This window comes from Delphinapterus leucas, chromosome 1 (genome assembly GCF_059928025.1).
Source record: "Delphinapterus leucas isolate spDelLeu-1000000601 "Yukka" chromosome 1, BTC_Dleu_Yukka2, whole genome shotgun sequence".
NCBI lineage: Eukaryota > Metazoa > Chordata > Mammalia > Artiodactyla > Monodontidae > Delphinapterus > Delphinapterus leucas.
In genome coordinates, this window is record NC_143129.1 from 137,017,185 (window position 1) to 137,035,119 (window position 17,935).

General features: G+C 39.9%; 1 protein-coding gene and 1 non-coding gene across 4 annotated transcripts in view; one reads left to right on the forward strand and one right to left on the reverse strand.

Moving 5' to 3' along the window:
- Positions 1–321: 321 nt before the first annotated feature.
- The window catches only part of DOCK7 (dedicator of cytokinesis 7), a 212,821-nt gene continuing 195,207 nt past the window's right edge, over positions 322–17,935 (forward strand). For 2 of the 3 annotated variants that reach the window (XM_022581248.3, XM_022581251.3), the window contains exon 1: positions 322–548. In XM_022581248.3, coding sequence (XP_022436956.2) covers positions 511–548 — 38 coding nt within the window. In that variant the 5' untranslated portion in view covers positions 322–510. The remainder of the gene's footprint in view (positions 549–17,935) is intronic. The other variant, XM_089921600.1, reaches the window with a different exon arrangement.
- LOC115801876 (U6 spliceosomal RNA) lies at positions 11,894–12,000 on the reverse strand. Its single transcript, XR_004022234.1, has one exon. It is a non-coding gene; the product is annotated as a U6 spliceosomal RNA (small nuclear RNA).

Sequence of the window (17,935 nt, forward strand, 5' to 3'; positions counted from 1 at the left end):
GGTGCTGCAGGAACGTGGACCCAGCCCTCCCGGGCGACACAGCACAGCCGCCTTGGCAAAGCCCATCTTCCATTTCCTTCCGTTCCTTTTCGGGAGAGCCTGGCTCCCCCCCACGCGCTCGGTTATCTTATTCTCTTGCTTCGCCAGGTCGCTGGCCCCTCTCTGGCTTCTCTTTGCGTCCTCTCGGTCATGCGGGCCCCGCGGCAGCCGGGAGGCCAGAGCCTGCGGCTCGCCCCCTCCACGCCCCAGTCTTCCTCTTCGCTTCCGCGGGCCGCAGCTGCGTTCCGAAGCCAGGGTTCCCGAGGGGATTGACGCGCTGAGGGGAGGAGCGGTTTCTTGCTGCGCGCCTCTCAGGAGCATTACGGCCGGGCTCGTTCCCGGCTCCGGCCGCCAGCCCCAGCCTCACGGGTCCGGAGCGGGGACTGGAGGAGGCGGCGAGGGAGGGAGCGCGAGAGAAGAGGCACGCGCCCGCCCGTCCGCGCCCAGACCGCCGCAGCCGCCTTAGCAGCCATGGCCGAGCGCCGCGCCTTTGCCCAGAAGATCAGCAGGTAAATCTGGGGCGTGGGGCGCGCCGCCGCAGCCGGGGGAAGAGTCGGGGAATCCTCCCGGCCCGGGCCTAGGAGGCGGGTGGGTGTGGCGACGCGGACGCCGGGATCCCGCGGCCTGGTCGGCGGCTGGGCGGAGGGGCGGAGGGGGCTCTAGGCGGCCGCGGTGGCTGCCCAGGCCTGGCGCCGCCCTCCGAACCCGGCCCTTAGCCCGCGCCTCGGCCGGGGTCGCTGAGAGCCCCGCACGCCCGCGCCCCTGCCTCCGCCGGCTCCTCGGGCCCCCGGGCCTGGAGTTCGTGGCGGCTTATTGAAGGGCTGGCGGGGGAAGCTCTTCTGCCGGCCGCTCGGCGCTTCCCAAATTCTTTGTGTCCCCACCCCCGGGCTGGCCGGGGCCCTTTCCCTCTCCCCGCCCACCCCCGTTGCCCCTCAGGAGGGTGCGGGGGTCCGCCCTCGTCTCCACCCCAACAAAAGATTCGGCGCGCGGCGGGCTCCCGGCCGGTGCGAGGCCCCCCCTCCTTCAAGCCTCTCACCCTTCCCAGAAATCTGACAGGAATCCTCTTTGCACCCAGGGGTCCAATTCAGAGTGGGCTCGTGCACCCAGAATCGAAAACGTACGGCCTAAATGAAAAGTTGAGAGCTTGTGGTCTGCACCTTCGGTGTCCAGCTGCCCGATCTGACGAATTGTAGGCTGGAGCTTGATCCTAGTAGCGTGTGAATGTTAACTGCGCCTGTGTTTCTCATAGCTCCAGAGGAAGATGGATGATAGGCAGTGTTCTTTATACACCGGCCCTTTGACTCGTGTTTTTAGAAGTCTAGCAGTGAGCAAGCGATCACGGTTGAGGTTTCTGAGCTTTTCACCCACTTGTGGTGGGGAGGTTGCCACCTTTCTCCCCCCTAAAACTAAAAATTGAATTATGGTGGAGGATTCTAACATTTGTAGACTTTCATTGTGGAATATATCAGTGTGTATGACACTAGACATGTTTTGTTTAATAAGACCATATTCCTGTTCATCTGAAGTCCCAAGAGAAGAAACATTCGAATGTATTACTTTTTCGACAATTGTATTTCTGTGACTCTGGATCTTTTTAGTTTGCTGATGTTTATTAAAGATTTTTGGACCTACCAAACAGGTCGTTTCTTAACTGCTTGAACTTCCATAGTGTTACTCTCTTTTGGCACTTTTTCATTTAAAACTAACATCTGTTTCATTTAAGCTTTTCTTTTTTTCTTTCGAGCTTTAAAACACATTTTATTTTCTCCTTAAGAGACAAAATAGCAAGTGCTTAAGAGCATAAGCTCAGACTGTGACCACGGGCTTAAATCCTGACTGTTATTTTCTAAGTTGGCACCTTGGCCAAATTGTTTAAGGTCTTTACTTGTTTGGAAAATGGGTAAAAAAACTGGTACCCAGCTCATAGAGTTGTTGCGAACATTAAACGGAATAATTTGTGTAAAGGGTTTAGTACAGTGTATGGCCTTTACTAGCTATCATGGAACACTTAACAGTAATTAGTATAACCTAGGGAGCTGTGATAGACTTAATAGGAAATTATTACTTTTGTTCTTTTTAAAAATTTTTCTGTAAAATAACTTGGTTTTGTTTCTGAAGGCAGTGCCATTTAAAAGTAGATGCATTACTTGACATGCATGCTTAGTATTAATTTCTCTTAAATAGAACCAAAAGCTTATCTCTGAGAACATTGTGCTGATCAAGAAAGTGCACATAAGGGAGTTAGGTGTGAAATACATACAATGTCTGTTCTCTATTCATGGAATTTGTTCTCAGATAGGGCATGACAAAACACAAGAAAAAAAGATAACCAGTTTTGCAAAACAACAAAAAAATTCAAGTTAGTATAGCTGTTTAAAGTTATAAAAGTAAGGCAATGGAAATGAAGAGACATGCATTGATTGTAGAGATACTTAGGAGGTAGGCATGGCAGTGATTGATGATTGCTTGGATAAGGAAAGTGAGGAAGACTGAAGAGTCTGGGAGGACATCCAAGTTTCTGACTTGGGCAACCAGGATGGAGGCAGTTGTTGAGTAAGGGAGGACAGGAGGAAGAATGGGTGTGAGGGTGGGAAATGAGGTGGGATGGAGATGATGATTCAGTTTTGGACATGTTGATTTTGAGGTGCTCATGGAGCATTCCAAGAGAAGTGTCTATGAGGCTGTTGGTACAGGTTTAAGGTGCAGAAGAGAGACTGGGTTGGAGATCTAGATTTGGGAGTCATCAGCAAGTAGATTGTAATTAAAGCCAGAGGAGTAGATGAGATAGTTGAGGAGGAATGCACAGGCTTAATCTGGAGGGAAGACCAAGGACAGAACTGCTATAGATGATGAATTATTATCTGCTTATTGTGAATGAAAGGTACTTTCCTCCAAGTTACCAAATATGGCTGAATAATACCTCTGAATAAATTATTGTTCTGCTTCTTAGTTTCCTACTGGGGGAAGTATAGCACAACTCTGGAGACAGACTGCCCCCTAGCACTGCATCCTAGCACTGCCCCCCATTGTGTAAACTTGGATGAGTTACTTCCTCTCACTTTTGCCTCATTTTCCCTATCTATAAAATGGGGTTAATAGTAGGACTCACCTTATAGGATTGTTGTAAGGATTAAATATATCCATACGTATAAAATGCTTATGACAGTGCTTTTTAGACAATAAGTACACAGTAAGTATCACTATTTTTTTTTATTATTACAGGATTTATAATCTGGCCTAGGACTATTATTTGGAAGTAATAATCCTTTTTATGATATACCTATATGAACTTTGTTGCTCTGTGAAAAGCCTGTTGCTACTGGAAAACTTATTTTTCTTTTTTAAAGCTTTATGATTTTTCAGAAACCTTTACTTTGAAAAGAATTATACTGATCTCTTTTCTGGCTCAGTTTTTTCCTAGCCCTTTGCATTTAGTGCTGTTATTTTTTGAGGCTGTGATTTGGTGATTTTTCAAAGCTCTTTATTGTGCAACACTGATTGTGCTACTAACCTTGGCTCATCATAGAAAAGCAGACTTCATGTCAAGTATTGCCTCTTGTCTGTTCTCCCTACATTTATGTGTGTATGTATGGCTGCGTTGGATCTTTGTTGCTCTGTGTGGACTTTCTCTAGTTGTGGTGAGCGGGGGCTATTCTTTGTTGCGGTGCACAGGCTTTTCATTGCGGTGGCTTCTCTTGGTGTAGAGCACAGGCTCTAGGCGCACGGGCTTCAGTAGTTGCGGCATGCAGGCTCAGTAGTTGTGGCTCACGGGCTCTAGAGCACAGGCTTAGTAGTTGTGGCACATGGGCTTAGTTGCTCCGTGGCATGTGGGATCTTCCTGGACCAGGGATCGAACTCATGTTCCCTGCATTGGCAGGCAGATTCTTAACTACTGAGCCACCAGGGAAGTCCCTGTTCTCCCTACTTTTTGAGGACAAGGCATATGCCTTGTTAACCTTTGTAATCACTCCCTAGTGTATAATAGGTACAATTTATGGAATGTTGATTGTAGATAAATGACCTAGGATTTTGTTTGGATTATTTTGTCCTATCACTTGATATTCAGCTGTAATGAAGAACATTTGTGTATGCTTAAAACACTTTTTACCACATTCTCATCTTCATAACCCAGAGGGCAGAAGAACATTGTAAAGAAGGTAGGCTGTAGATCACATCACCCAGGTTGAAATTCTACCTATACCAAATAATAGCTGTGTAATTCTGGGCAGTTGATCTAACCTCTTTGTCTTGGTTTGCTCATCAGTAAAGTGGAGCTAAAAACCTCTGTAGGATTAATTTGAGGATTAAATGAGATAATACATGTAAGACACTTAGAACTGTGCCTGAAACATAATAAGCATTCAAAAAATGTTAGCTGCTGCTATTATTCCTATATTATTTACTGTTATTTATTTATCTATTTGTTTATTTTTATTGGGGTATAGTTGTTTTAAAATGTTGTGTTAGTTTCTACTGTACAGTGAAGTGGAGTTCCCCGTGCTATACAGCAGGTTCTTATTAGTTATCTATTTTATACATATTAGTGTATATATGTCAATCCCAGTCTCCCAATTCATCCCACCTCACCACCCCCACTTTCCCCCCTTGGTGTCCATACGTTTGTTCTCTACATCTGTGTCTCTATTTCTGCCTTGCAGACCGGTTCATCTGTACCATTTTTCTAGGTTCCACATATATGCGTTAATATACGATATTTGTTTTTCTCTTTCTGACTTACTTCACCCTGTATGACAGTCTCTAGGTCCATCCACGTCTCTGCAAATGACCCAATTTCGTTCCTTATTGTGGCTGAGTAATATTCCATTGTGTATATGTACCATATCTTCTTTATCCATTCCTCTGTTGATGGACACTTAGGTTGCTTCCATGTCCTGGCTATTGTAAATAGTGCTGCAGTGAACACTGGAGTGCATGTGTCTTTTTGAATTATGGTTATTTACTGTTATTTATTATTCCCATAATACAGATGCAGAACTGAGGCCTACTGAGAATGAGATTATTTGCCTTAATTGAGGCTCAAACCCTAGTCCTCTGATTTCAGATCTTAAATTATTATTATTTGACTGTATTTTCTTTCTGCAAAATATTTTCTTCTGTGGTAGTTCTAGATTTTCTAACAGTGCTGCTATTAGTATACCAAAAGTTATCCTTGTTTTCTTAATCTTTGTTAATTTCGTATCATTTTGCTGCCTAAGAAGCAGAATTTAATGAAAGGCTTTCATCAGATCTTTATTTCTGAGGAAAATCCTACATGAGTAGGATTTCCTGGGTATAGGCTTATTTATAACCTCAATTGTTTTTAGTCTTGAATCTGTTCATAACTCTGGCTGAATAGGCTCAATCTTTTAATCTACTTTGTTCAATTCATAATCTCACTCCTGACCAAAGTCCTTTCCACATAGTATCAACTATTTCAGTGCTGCCTGTTTCATCACTTTGGACACATATACCACTTCCCTGACCTTCTGTTGTACTCATTTCACTAACTGTTAATGCTGAATATCTAACCTATTTCTTGCTCCTGAGATGCAGAGTAGTGTTAGAGGGAGACTAGAATAGTCTAGAGTTGATCTTTAAAAAAAAAAATATATATATATTATTTATTTAGTTGTGCCGGCTCTTAGTTGCAGCAGGCGGACTCTTCAGTTGCAGCAGGTGGGCTCCTTAGTTGTGGCATGTGGGCTCCTCATTTGTGGCATGCAAACTCTTAGTTGTGGCATGCATGTGGAATCTAGTTCCCTGACCAGGGATGGAACTCAGGCCCCCTGCATTGGGAGTGCAGAGTCTCATCCACTGTGCCACCAGGGAAGTCCCCAGAGTTGATTTTTTATTAATTAATGTCTTATCATTTGAAATGAGGTTTATTCCAAATAATTTCTCTTATTTATCATCTTTGTTTCCCTACCCCATCTTTTACCGAAAAGTTTGGGACCATACCACGTGAGTCCTTCATTTTAACCTCAGCATATGACTGTCCCAATATATTGTTCAGCCATCTTTCTCTTGAGCCTGAAGGGTATCTTGTACCTAAAACTTACCTGTTTTATTGTACTTTGAATCCCATACCTTGCCACCTCCTCCCAACCTTGATCTCACAATTTTCCCTTTCCTTTCTAGCATCTTCAATCTATTCTTTTTTATGGATGTTTCCCTTAAGCCATAAGACTTATCCTGCCTTTCTCATCATAAAACAAAGAACCATCGAGTCTTCTGGCATTTCTGGCTGCCAACCAATCATTTCTTTTTCTTTTATAGTCAGTTTTCTCACATGTATGTGGTATAGTCACCAGTACTTCCTGCCTGTTCTCTTTCTCATCAATCCTGGGGCCACATGGCAGTGCTTGCCATGCTACCTTATGTGTACTTGGATTATAGAACTCTTGAGAATTAGGAACATCTGACTTTTTTCTTTTGTTCATCACTGATTTCATGAGGTACAGTTTTTTTTTTTTCTTTTTCTTTCTAAACTTTCTCATGCTTGCCCTCCTTTCCCCTTTCCCCCTATTTTATACTGCTTTTCAGAGCTCTTTGAGGGCTGGTCTAGGTCTTTTTATCTCCAGTGCTTAGCACAGAAACTTGTGTAAACTGGACGCATAAGAAGTGTAGGAATGAACGCCACGCTGCCACCTTGGAGCATCTTTCATTGCCTCACAACAAGGTCATGGCTGATCTAGTCCCTCCCTCCTCTAATTCAAACGTGTTACAAATGAAGTCTCCCTAAAACACAGCTTTTATCATGGCATTCTTATGTTCAAAAATATAAATGTAGTGGCTTCTTATGGGGTTAAATCCAAACTCCTGCTTGCATTTTAAAGTCATCTATAATCTGGTGCTTCTCTTGTTGCTTATTCTCTAGCTTACATTTTGGACTAGTCAGTCTGGTGTTTTCACTTTACCCCCACAAATGCTCTGCTCATTTCTATCTCTATAACTGTTCTGTTGGTTTTTTTTTTTTTTTTTTTTTTTATATATACTGCCTTTCCTTTTCTAAATCTTACCCTTTGCTTCAGAGTACTCCAAGCTGCTGTCCTGACATTTGGGATAACCATTTCCTTGCTTTTCTTTATTTTTACTACCTATGAATGCATCCCTAAGCAATATAATTTTTTATTTTTGAATTCATTTAAATAGAATCATACTGTATGTTTGTATGCTTTTCTGTCTTACTACTTTTGCTCAAAATTATATCTGTCAGATTCAGCCATGATGTTACAGCAGTTGAAATTCATTCATTTTCATTGCTTTATATTATTTCATTGTATAAATATACCACAATTTTCCATTCTACAGTAGATGGACATTTGGGTTGTTTCCAGTTTTTGACTATTAGAAACAGTGTTGCTATGAGCATTCCTATACATATATTCTGGTACATATGTTCATGAGTTTTTCTATGGTATGCTCAGGTGTGGAATTGCTAGGTTTTTATTGCTTGTCCTAGCAGTTTTATCATCAAGTTTATTAGGCTATGCCAAACTGTTTTCTAAGATAGTTGTGGAAATTTACACTCCTACAATGTTGCCTTACATAGTTACCATCACTTGGTATTGCCAGCTTTTTCATTTTGCCAATCTGGTGGATGCATGAGCCTATCTTATTGTAAAAGTTTTAGTATATATTTGCTTGATAACTAATGAGATTGAGCCCTGTTTTGTATGTTATTGACCATTTGAATTTACTTTTTTGTAAATTACCTAATTAAATACTTTGCCATTTTCCTTCCTTGTTTTTTCCCTTTGGATTGTCTTTTTCTTATTGATTTGTGTGAGTACTTTATATGTATTCAGTAGATTAATCATTTATTGATTATATGTTTCGCAAATATCTTTTCTTACACTGTGGTTTGTTTTTTAATCCTTTTTATAGAGTCTTTTACTTTTTTGGGGGGCTGCACGTTGCGGCGTGTGGGATCTTAGTTCCCTGACCAGGGATCGAACCTGGGCCTCCTGCAGTGGAAGTGTGGGGTCTTAACCACTGGACAGCCAGGGAAGTCCAAAATGGAGTCTTTTGAAAACTAAGTTTTAATGCAGTATATCAGGTTTTTTTTTTTAACGTTTAGTATTTTGGGGGTCTTGTTTAAGAAATATTTTATTCTCTGAGGTCATTAAGATATTCATCTGATTTATAATAAACTTTGTAATTACCTCCTTTGTGTTTAGGTTTATATTCCACCTGGACTTGATATGTGTATGGTGTGAAATTTTAATTTTTTCAGAATGGATTCTCCTTTCCCCATTGATCTGTACTGCCATGTCTATAATAGATGTGTGTGTCCTTATTTGTGGTTTTTTTTTATGGACTCTCTATTTTGTCCCAGTGGTCTAGTTATACATCTTTTCACTAATTATAAACAATTTTCATTATAATAAGTTTTGGAATTTGGTAGACTCTCTCCTCCCACCTTAAAAAAAAAAAAGTGTCTTAGCTGCTCTTAGCTTTTTGAATTTCTGTGTATATTTTAGAATCCACCAAAACCAAACAAACAAAAAACTCCCAAATCCTATTAGAATTTGATTGGGATTGCATTGAATCTGTACATCAATTTGGGGGAGAAATGACATTCTTATAATACTGATTCATGGTCGTGGTGTATCTCTCCATTTATTTAGGTCTTCTTTGTATCACACAATGAAATTTTGTAGTTTTCTCCGTAAGGTTCTTGCATATCTTTTGTTAGATTTATCCCTAGGTATATAACAATTTTGTATCAGCTATATACCTTGTTAAACTCTTGTTAAATCTAAGAATGTACCTGTGGATTCCTTTGTATTTTCTTTTTCTTTTTTAAAAAATTTTTACCAGAGTTTAATAATAGTCCTTGATTCTTCAAAATGGGCACAGGCTTTTCAACTCTGGACAGTCCTCAGGTTACACAATAGCTTTGTGGGACTGATTCAACCAGAACTGTTGTGCTTTCTCAGGAAAACACAGGGTCAGTCTTTTTCAGGAGACCTTATATTACAGCTCCATACTTGAGAAACTCCTGGTACAGGAAGACTGAACAAAGCTGAGGGGGAAGATCAGGCTGCAGTCAACCTACTTACTCTCCTGTGGCCTTTATATTTTCCATGTAGACAGCCGTATCATCTGAAAATCAAGAATTTTTGTTTTGTCTTTTCCAAACCTTGTAACTGATTTATTTTTTTGTGTTGGTCTGCAGGCTGTTATCTTGCATTATTGTACAGATCTTTACTACCATTTCTACTCAACATTGTGTTAATATTGAGCATCCTCATTTTGTTTATAATCTCAAAGGGAAAGCTTTCTGTGTTTCACTTAATATTAAGCCTGGTGATTACTGTAGGTTTTTTGTAGGTACTCTTTTAGGCTGGGTTCCCTAGAAAATAGAGACTGAAACAAGGATTAAGAGTTGAGGCTTGGACTTCCCTGGTGGCGCAGTGGTTAGGAATCCGCCTGCCAATGCAGGGGACACGGGTTCGAACCCTGGTCTGGGAAGATCCCACAGGCTGCGGAGCAACTAAGCCAACGTGCCACAACTACTCAGCCTGCGCTCTAGAGCCCGTGAGCCACAACTACTGAAGCCCGTGTGCTGCAACTTCTGAGCCCGCATGCTGCAACTACTGAAGCCTGAGTGCCTAGAGCCCATGGCTTCACAACGAGAGAAGCCACCGCAATGAGAAGCCCACACACTGCAACGAAGAGTGGCCCCTGCTTGCCGAAACTAGAGAAAGCCCGTGCACAGCAACGAAGACCCAACGCAGCCAACAAAAAAAAAAGTTGAGTTTTTTTCTGGGAGGCATAATCCCAGGGCATTAAAAGAGAAGAGGAAAGTGAAGAGAAGGATGGGAAACAATGTAAGGTGATACCTTATCTCGTTGGCCACTGCTTCACAAAGAGCTAAAGAGAGATCGTTTGCCAGGTGTGCATGCTTGGCCACACAGGATATCTTTAGACAGAGGAACAGTTCCTTAGATGTGTAGATGGGAAGAAGAGGAAGTTTATCTACCTGCTTTTCTCCTGCCTCCTGTTTTCCATTAGTCAATTCAGTCTCCACAGAGAGTTAGTTCCCTTTAGTTTCTGGGATGCATCTTTTGGACCCCTTTGAACCGCTTGAGATGTCTCTGCTTTTTCAGTGGCCTTTTACAGAAGAGACTTTTTGGTTGCAAGTGACAGAAACTCAAATCAGATTAATTTGCACATATAAAAAAAAAGGTGCTGATTCATGTTAACTGAGTACATTGGGTCCAGGGATACAGGTGATGTTAGTAGGCCTCTTATCTTCATGTCTTGGCTAGATTTTCCACAAAATTATAACAAAGTGGTTACAATGAGAATTGACAGCCCCAGGCTCGAATCCTACAAGTTTAGCTGTGGCAGAAAAGATCCAGGGACACAGTTATTGGTCTGGCTTGGATCACATGTCCTTCCTTGAACCAATTACTGTGTTTAGGGTTATAGGGGATTCTGGCCAGTCCTGGGTCATATGTCCTCTGTGGTTTGGGGGAGAGATGTGATGGTGTCAGCAACACCCAATCTCAAGGAATGAGTTGCTTATCAAAAAGGAGTTTCTAACCAAAAGAAGGAGGGTCAGAGTGCTGGTCCCCAAAACAACTGATATTCTTTAAATAAAATTAGTCATTTGAAGTTGTGTAGCATCCCTATAATCATTTAAATATATAGCTGTATAGTCAGCTCTACTACCTGCTAAAATTTAAATGTAACTGGTGAAATACAAAAAACAAACAAAACCAGGGTAACCTGATGCCAGCTGTGGATCCCGTCTCTTAACTTTGTTAAGTTTAGCTCTCACCTTAATGCCAACTCACAGCCTCCCAAAGAGGTCTACTTGGTTCTTGTTTTTTGGCTTTCGCATGCTTCCTTCTGCACCTGCACTCCTGCATCCACATGAGGTGTTCCATGTTTGTCCTGTGACATCAGAAAACTGAACTCCTTCACTCATATCAGCCTTTTAATGATTTTAAACTTGGCTAAAGATACAGGGGTGGTGGTAAGGAGCCTCAGAGTCCAAAACTTTCTTAGTGACTCCACTGCAACTCCTCTTTTTCCTGTCACCATCACTCTTTCTCTGACTATAAGCAATTTCTTACCCTTATCGTCACAGAGTAGTTCCAACCATATCCAAGCTCTTTTTGTTTTTTAAAAAGACAACTTTATAGAGGTATACTTTACATACCATACAGTTAATTCATTTTAAGTGTACCATTCAGTGATTTTTAGGAAATTTATAAAGTTGTGAAACCATCACCCACAATCCTGTTTTAGAGCATTTTCGTCCCCCTCTCCACAGAACCCCTTGTGCCAGTTTGTAGTCACTCCCTAGTTCCACCCCAAGCCCCAGGCAACCACGAATATACTTTATGTCTGTCTCTCTTTCTCTATATTTGCCTTTTCTGAACATATCATATAAATGGAATCGTACAATATGTGGCCTTTTGTGTCTGGCTTCCTTCACTTAGCATAACATTTCAAGGTTTGTCAAGTAGTAGCATGTATCAGTACTTGTGAAGTGGCATTTCATTATGGTTTTGATTTGCATTTCCCTAATGATTAGTGATGTTTTCCTTGTGCTTATTAACCATTTACATGTCTATTTACATATCTGTCTATATTGGTGAACTATCAAAATCTTTTGCTCATTTTTAAATTAGATTATTTATCTTGTTTTTGAGTTGTAAGAGTTCTTTATATGTTTTAGATAAAGGTCCTTTATTAGATATATGATTTGCAAATATTTTCTCCCTGTCTGGTTTGCTTTTTTATTTTCTTAATGGTGAATTTTTTTTTTATACATCTTTATTGAAGTATAATTGTTTTACAATGGTGTGTTAGTTTCTGCTTTATAACAAAGTGAAAAAATATGGAACACTTCACGAATTTGCGTGTCATCCTTGCACAGGGGCCATGCTAATTTTCTCTGTATTGTTCCAATTTTAGTATATGTGCTGCCGAAGCGAGCACTTAATTATGAATTTTGAAGCACAAAGATTTACATTTTGATAAAGTCCAATTTATTAATTTTTTTTCTTTTTTATGGATCATGATTTTGGTGTTGTTAGATCTAAGACTCGGCTTAATTCATACTCAAGAAGATTTCCTTCTCTGTTTTCTTCTAGAAGTTTTTATAGTTTTAGCTCTTACTTTTGGTTTATGATCCATTTAGCATTAATTTTTGTGCATGGTGTGAGAAGGGGTCTAAATTCATCTTTTGTATATGAATGTTCAGTTGATGTAACACTCTTTGTTGAAAAGACTGTCCTCTTCTCATTGAATTACCCTGATACCTTGTTAAAAATCATTGATCTGTATGTCTGTCCTTACAGTATCAAACTGTTCTGATTACTCTCATTTTACAGTAAAATTTGATAGCTGAAAGTGTAAGTCCTTCAACTTTTTTCTTCTTTTTCAAAATTGTTTTGCCTATTCTGGATTTTTTCCATTTCTGTAAACATTTTAGGATCAATATCAACATGAATTTTACTAACTTCTGCAAATATTCTTTTGGTTTTTTTTGTTGATGTTGTTTGTTTGTTTGTTTGCGGTACACGGGCCTCTCACTGCTGCGGCCCCTCCCACCGCGGAGCACAGGCTCCGGACGTACAGGCCCAGCGGCCACGGCCCACGGGCCCAGCCGCTCCGCGGCATGTGGGATCTTCCCGGACCGGGGCACGAACTGCATCGGCAGGCGGACTCTCAACCACCGCGCCACTAGGGAAGCCCTCTTTTGGGGTTTTGACAGGGATTGCATTCAATCTGTAGATTAGTTTGGGGAGAATTGCCATCAACAATATTAAGCCTTCAGATCCATGAACACAGGGCTTCCCTGGTGGCGCAGTGGTTAAGGATCTGCCTGCCACTGCAGGGGACATGAGTTCGATCCCTGGTCCGGGAAGATCCCACATGCCGTGGAGCAGCTAAGTCCATGCGACACAACTACTGAGCCTGCACTCTAGAGCCCGTGAGCCACACCTACTGAGCCTGCGTGCCACAACTACTGAAGCTCGTGCTCCTAGAGCCCATGCTCCGCAACAAGAGAAGCCACCGCTCACCGCAACTGGAGAAAAGCCCGTGCGTGGCAATGAAGACCCAATGCAGCCAAAATAAGTAAATAAATAAAATAAATAAATTAAAAAGAAAAATCCATGAACACACTGTCTCTTCATTTATTTCGAGCTTTTTTGATTTCTCTTAGTAAAGTTTTAAGGTTTTCAGTGTGCAAGTCTTATACTTCTTTTGTTAAATCTATTTCTAAGTATTTTATTGTTTTTGATTTTATCATGAATGGAATTAAAGAATTATTTTTGGTTTGTTTGTTGCTGGTTTATAGAAATACAATTGATTTTTGAATATTGAATTTGTATCTTCTGACGTTCCTGAACTCATTTATTAGTTCTAGTAATTTTTGGTGGATTCCTTAAGATTTTCTGCCTACAGGATATATTGTCTGTGAGTAAAGATAGTTTTATTTCTTCCTTTCCAATCTTGATGCCTTTAATTTCTTCCCTTTCCTTCCTTCCTTCCTTCCCTCCCTCCTTTCCTCCCTTTCCTTTCTTCCTCCTTCCCTCCCTTTCCTTCCCCCCTCTCTTCCTTCTTTCCATTTTTCCTTCTTTCCTTCCCATATTCCACTGGCTGAATCCTGCAGTGTAGTGTTGAATAGAAGTGGTGAGAGTACACATCCTTGCTTTCTTACCCGTCTAAGGAAGAAAGCATTTTACCATTAAGTATGATGTTATCTGTAGGCAGATGCTGTAGGAAAGGGAAGGAGGGGACGAAAATTTGAGAAATATTTAAGACTTAGGATGAACAGAGTTTAGCAATTAATTGTATACAGTTTACATCAGGATATAATTTGTATGTTTGTGGGTAAGGAGATTCTGGCTTTATTTTTATGAAGTAGAGTGGAGTTAAGGATATATTTATTTCCTTTTGGGAGGATTGACTTTTTACAGTAGAGGTTTTTTCCCCTTCAGTTTTCTTTTTAGTTGGCAGTTTCAGATCAGTGTTAATTTTTTCAAATGCTAAATTTAAAAATCTTTTTTCTGTAGTTATAACTTAATATGTTCCATGAAGTAGGGAGCATTATTATCACCATGTTTTAGTTGAGGAAATTGAGATATAGTGAAATGCTGTAGATCAGAATGATGGAGACTTCCAAGTCTCCTTAATACAGTGCTTTCTAAATCTTTAACTTAAATGTCATCCCAAAATAGCGTCAGATGGGATACATGAGTCATCTGACATCTTTTTTTCCTTCATCCTCCCCCAAAAGGAACTATGTCTTAAATGTTAAGTGTATTATAGAGAAGGATTATTTCTGTTCTTTGGTTTCACAAATCAACCTGTATGTGTTTTTGTTTTCTTGGGATTTTAGTGGTTACTGGTCCACTCTGGACCTTAATTCCTAAAGAATTCAACACGGGATAACTTACAAATGACAGTGCCTCAGATGGGAGTTTTATTTAGCCATCCGTGAGAGATAGGAAACAGATCATAGCAGTGGTGGTAGTTATTATAGTGTTCCTATTAATATGTTGGTATATACTACAGACATTTTCACTGGACATCTTTAACTGACCTCCTGGTTAGGTTCTGGAGAATATAGAAATAATTAATATAAACTATAACTAGAATTATTTACCTTTGGAAACTTGCTTCCATGGAAAGAGGCCTTGGGAGTTTTATGGATCTGAATTCAAACCCTGTCTCTACCTTTCATAAGTTACTCTATTTTTCAAGTTTATCTAAAAATATCTATTTTTTTCTTACTATAAAATAATATATGGTACTGCAGAAAATGTGGAAATGCAAAAGCCCCAAAAGATAAAATAAAAATCATCCATAATTCTGGATTTAGATAAAAATCTCTCAGTGGAGCTTACATTCAAGTGATGATCTTTGCGAAGACTAGAAATAGCTTAAATGTCTACAGTAGAGACTGGTTAAATACGTTGCAGTTTATTCATTTTATGGACTCTATATCAGATAAAAAGGAGAACAGTGGTTAAGAGTGGGGGCTCTGGGCTTCCCTGGTGGCGCAGTGGCTGAGAGTCCGCCTGCCGATGCAGGGGACACAGGTTCGTGCCCCGGTCCGGGAAGATCCCACATGCCGCAGAGCGGCTCTGCCTGCTGAGCCTGCGCGTCCAGAGCCTGTGCTCCGCAATGGGAGAGGCCACAACAGTGAGAGGCCCGCGTACCGCAAAAAAAAAAAGAGTGGGGGCTCTAAGTTGAGACCTTAGTGCTATTCCTTATTGGTTGTATGACCTGAACGTCTTAAAACTTCAGTATGCTGGTATAGTGCCTACTTCATGAGTTCTTCTGAAGATTAAATGAGGTATATCAAATTTAACACTTTTATGTGTATCTGGCACATTGTAAATGCTTGATAAATATTGCTAGAATATTATTATTATTTTATGTGCTGATATGGAAAGATTCCTAAGATAATTAAGTGTATAATGTAAGATATTGAGAAAAGGTTATGTATGATGTCATATGTCATATTAAAAAATAAGGATTTCTTATATACGCACTGATGTACACACATCTTTTTCTTGAAGGACACCTAAGAAAATATTCAGTGGTCACATGTGGGGAATAGGGCTGGGGATTGGAAATGGTAGAGAGTTACACCTTTTGTTTTTACTTCTTTGTGAACTTTGAGTTTTTAATACCATGTACATTTTCCTTTTATTTACTTCTTAAATCATTTTTTTTAAAAGATGTCTTCCTTTATCAAGTTGTTTTGTCTTTTCTCCATACTGGAAAATCTTATTCTCTCCATACTGGAGAAATCTTATTTTCTCTTCTTCTCATAGTAAGTTTATTTACATAATTGTAGAGCTTGACTATAGTTCTAGAACCAGCCCTTTGCAGATATGCTAAAGACGTGTTAGAGACTACTTTGAGATAAGTAAACATGTTATCTTGTTAAAACATTGCTAAAAAAGAAAAGTTTCACATAGAATAGGAGAGCATTGTGTTTCAGTAGGAGTTTTTTTTTCTTCAGTAGTAGTTTTTAAACTTTACCAGTTAACAAATGGGATAGTAATGATGTCAGCTAGGCTCTTAAAGAAAAGGTTTTACAACATGTAGAACTCTTCTGTTGTTTCAGATTTTTTCCCCCCAGCAAACACTTACCTGATTACTTGACAGTAATAGATGAAAAGGCATACTTCTTGTGTCTTTCCAATCAATTAGAAAGCAACAATACTTATAGATTAATTTCCTCTGAAAGGCATTTGGAAAGTGCATATACTAGGTAGTCTCTAAATTCTTCCTTTTCCCTTACCTCCTTTTTTCTCTCTCCACTACACCTGTCTCTCCATTCCTCTTTCTCCACCCCCCCATTGTCTTAATTGTCTTAGACATCAAGGATGTAAAGATTAATAAAATGTAGTTCCTGCACTCAAGAAGTTCCTATCAATTGTTCCATTCTAGCATTCTTATTGAACTACTTTTTTGGGGGGAGGAATTATGAATTTCGCTATAGTCTCATTTTTTTTCACTTCAGCTTTTTAAACATTTTTTAAGCACCCAGAATGTGCTAGGCACTCTGCTGGAGGGTGCAAAGATAAGTAAAGCTAATTGCTTAGTTCCTTGCAAGGAGATAGGTAAATAGATTTGAGAACAATTTGATATGACTAAGGTACTATGACTAAGGTACTGCTCGGTTTTCACAGTGGGGTAGTTCTTGATAGGAAAATGGCACCAGACAGAGTTAAAAAATGTACGTTTTCTTTAATGGCAGAAATTAGCCTGCTTTGAGACATTTATACAAAAAAAGAGACATAGCGTACTCCTATCAGAAGTAAAGTTTCCTTGTCCTCCTTCATTCCTCAAGGAGGTTGCAAAGGTACCTCTGAAGAGGGAGAGTGTGCCAGGCCTGAGAAGCCATATTCTTGATACTTTACCGCACCTTTTTTTTGTCCACCATACTTTTACATCTGTGGGTCGCATTACTACTATTCTAGAAAAATCTACTTTGCAGTTTATGTGCTTCTATCAAAGAGAATGTTTATAAACATTAGGCTTTCTCACTGCTGAAATCAAACTCTGTCAGCAAGGCCAGGTTCTTATTCCACCATGGAAAGCAGTCTAGCTAGTCTGCTGCCTGTCTGAACTAGCCTCCTGGAAACTCCATTTCCTTAAATGAATGCGCATAAACACAAAATGCTTTGAAAGCGCAGAGGACGAGTGTCTAACCTGAGGAAAGCAGGGCAGAAATAATCAGGCAGGGATATATGGAGGATATGATATACTTCTTGAAGAGTATTTGGCACATCTGTATTCCATATTTAGTTTGCTGGTTTTCTCTGTTAAGGCAGAGTAACCATAACTGAAGTGTTTTAAGCTAAATTATAGACATAATTTGTATCTCTAAAACATAAGGACATTTCCCTCCATTGTTATAATACTGTTTTCCCACATTAAAAAAACACTGATTCTTAATTATGTAATACCTTGTCCATGTTCAGATTTCTCATTATCCCCAGAAATGTCTTTTATAGCTGGTTTGTTCAAATCAAGATCCAGTTAAGGACCACTCGTTGCATTTGGTTATATCGCTTAAGTCTTTTTTTCCCTTTTTGAGTAGACTTTAATTTTTAATCTTAAGCCTTTTTTATGCTAAAACTTAGCCCACTGCCTTTATTTATTTATTCATCACTTTGACTTGTTGAAGAGACTTGACATTATAGAATGAGCTTTCTTCTGGTTTTTGTCTGATTGCTTTTTTTTAGTATTGTTTACACTGTTCTCTGTATTTCTTGCAATCTGGATGTTAGATATACAGGTTTGATTCAGTTCAGGTTAAATATTTGTGGCACAAATACTGGAAAGGTGATACAGTGTTGCATTTCTTTAATCTATTGTTTTCTTTATTTTGCCTCTTTTGGTC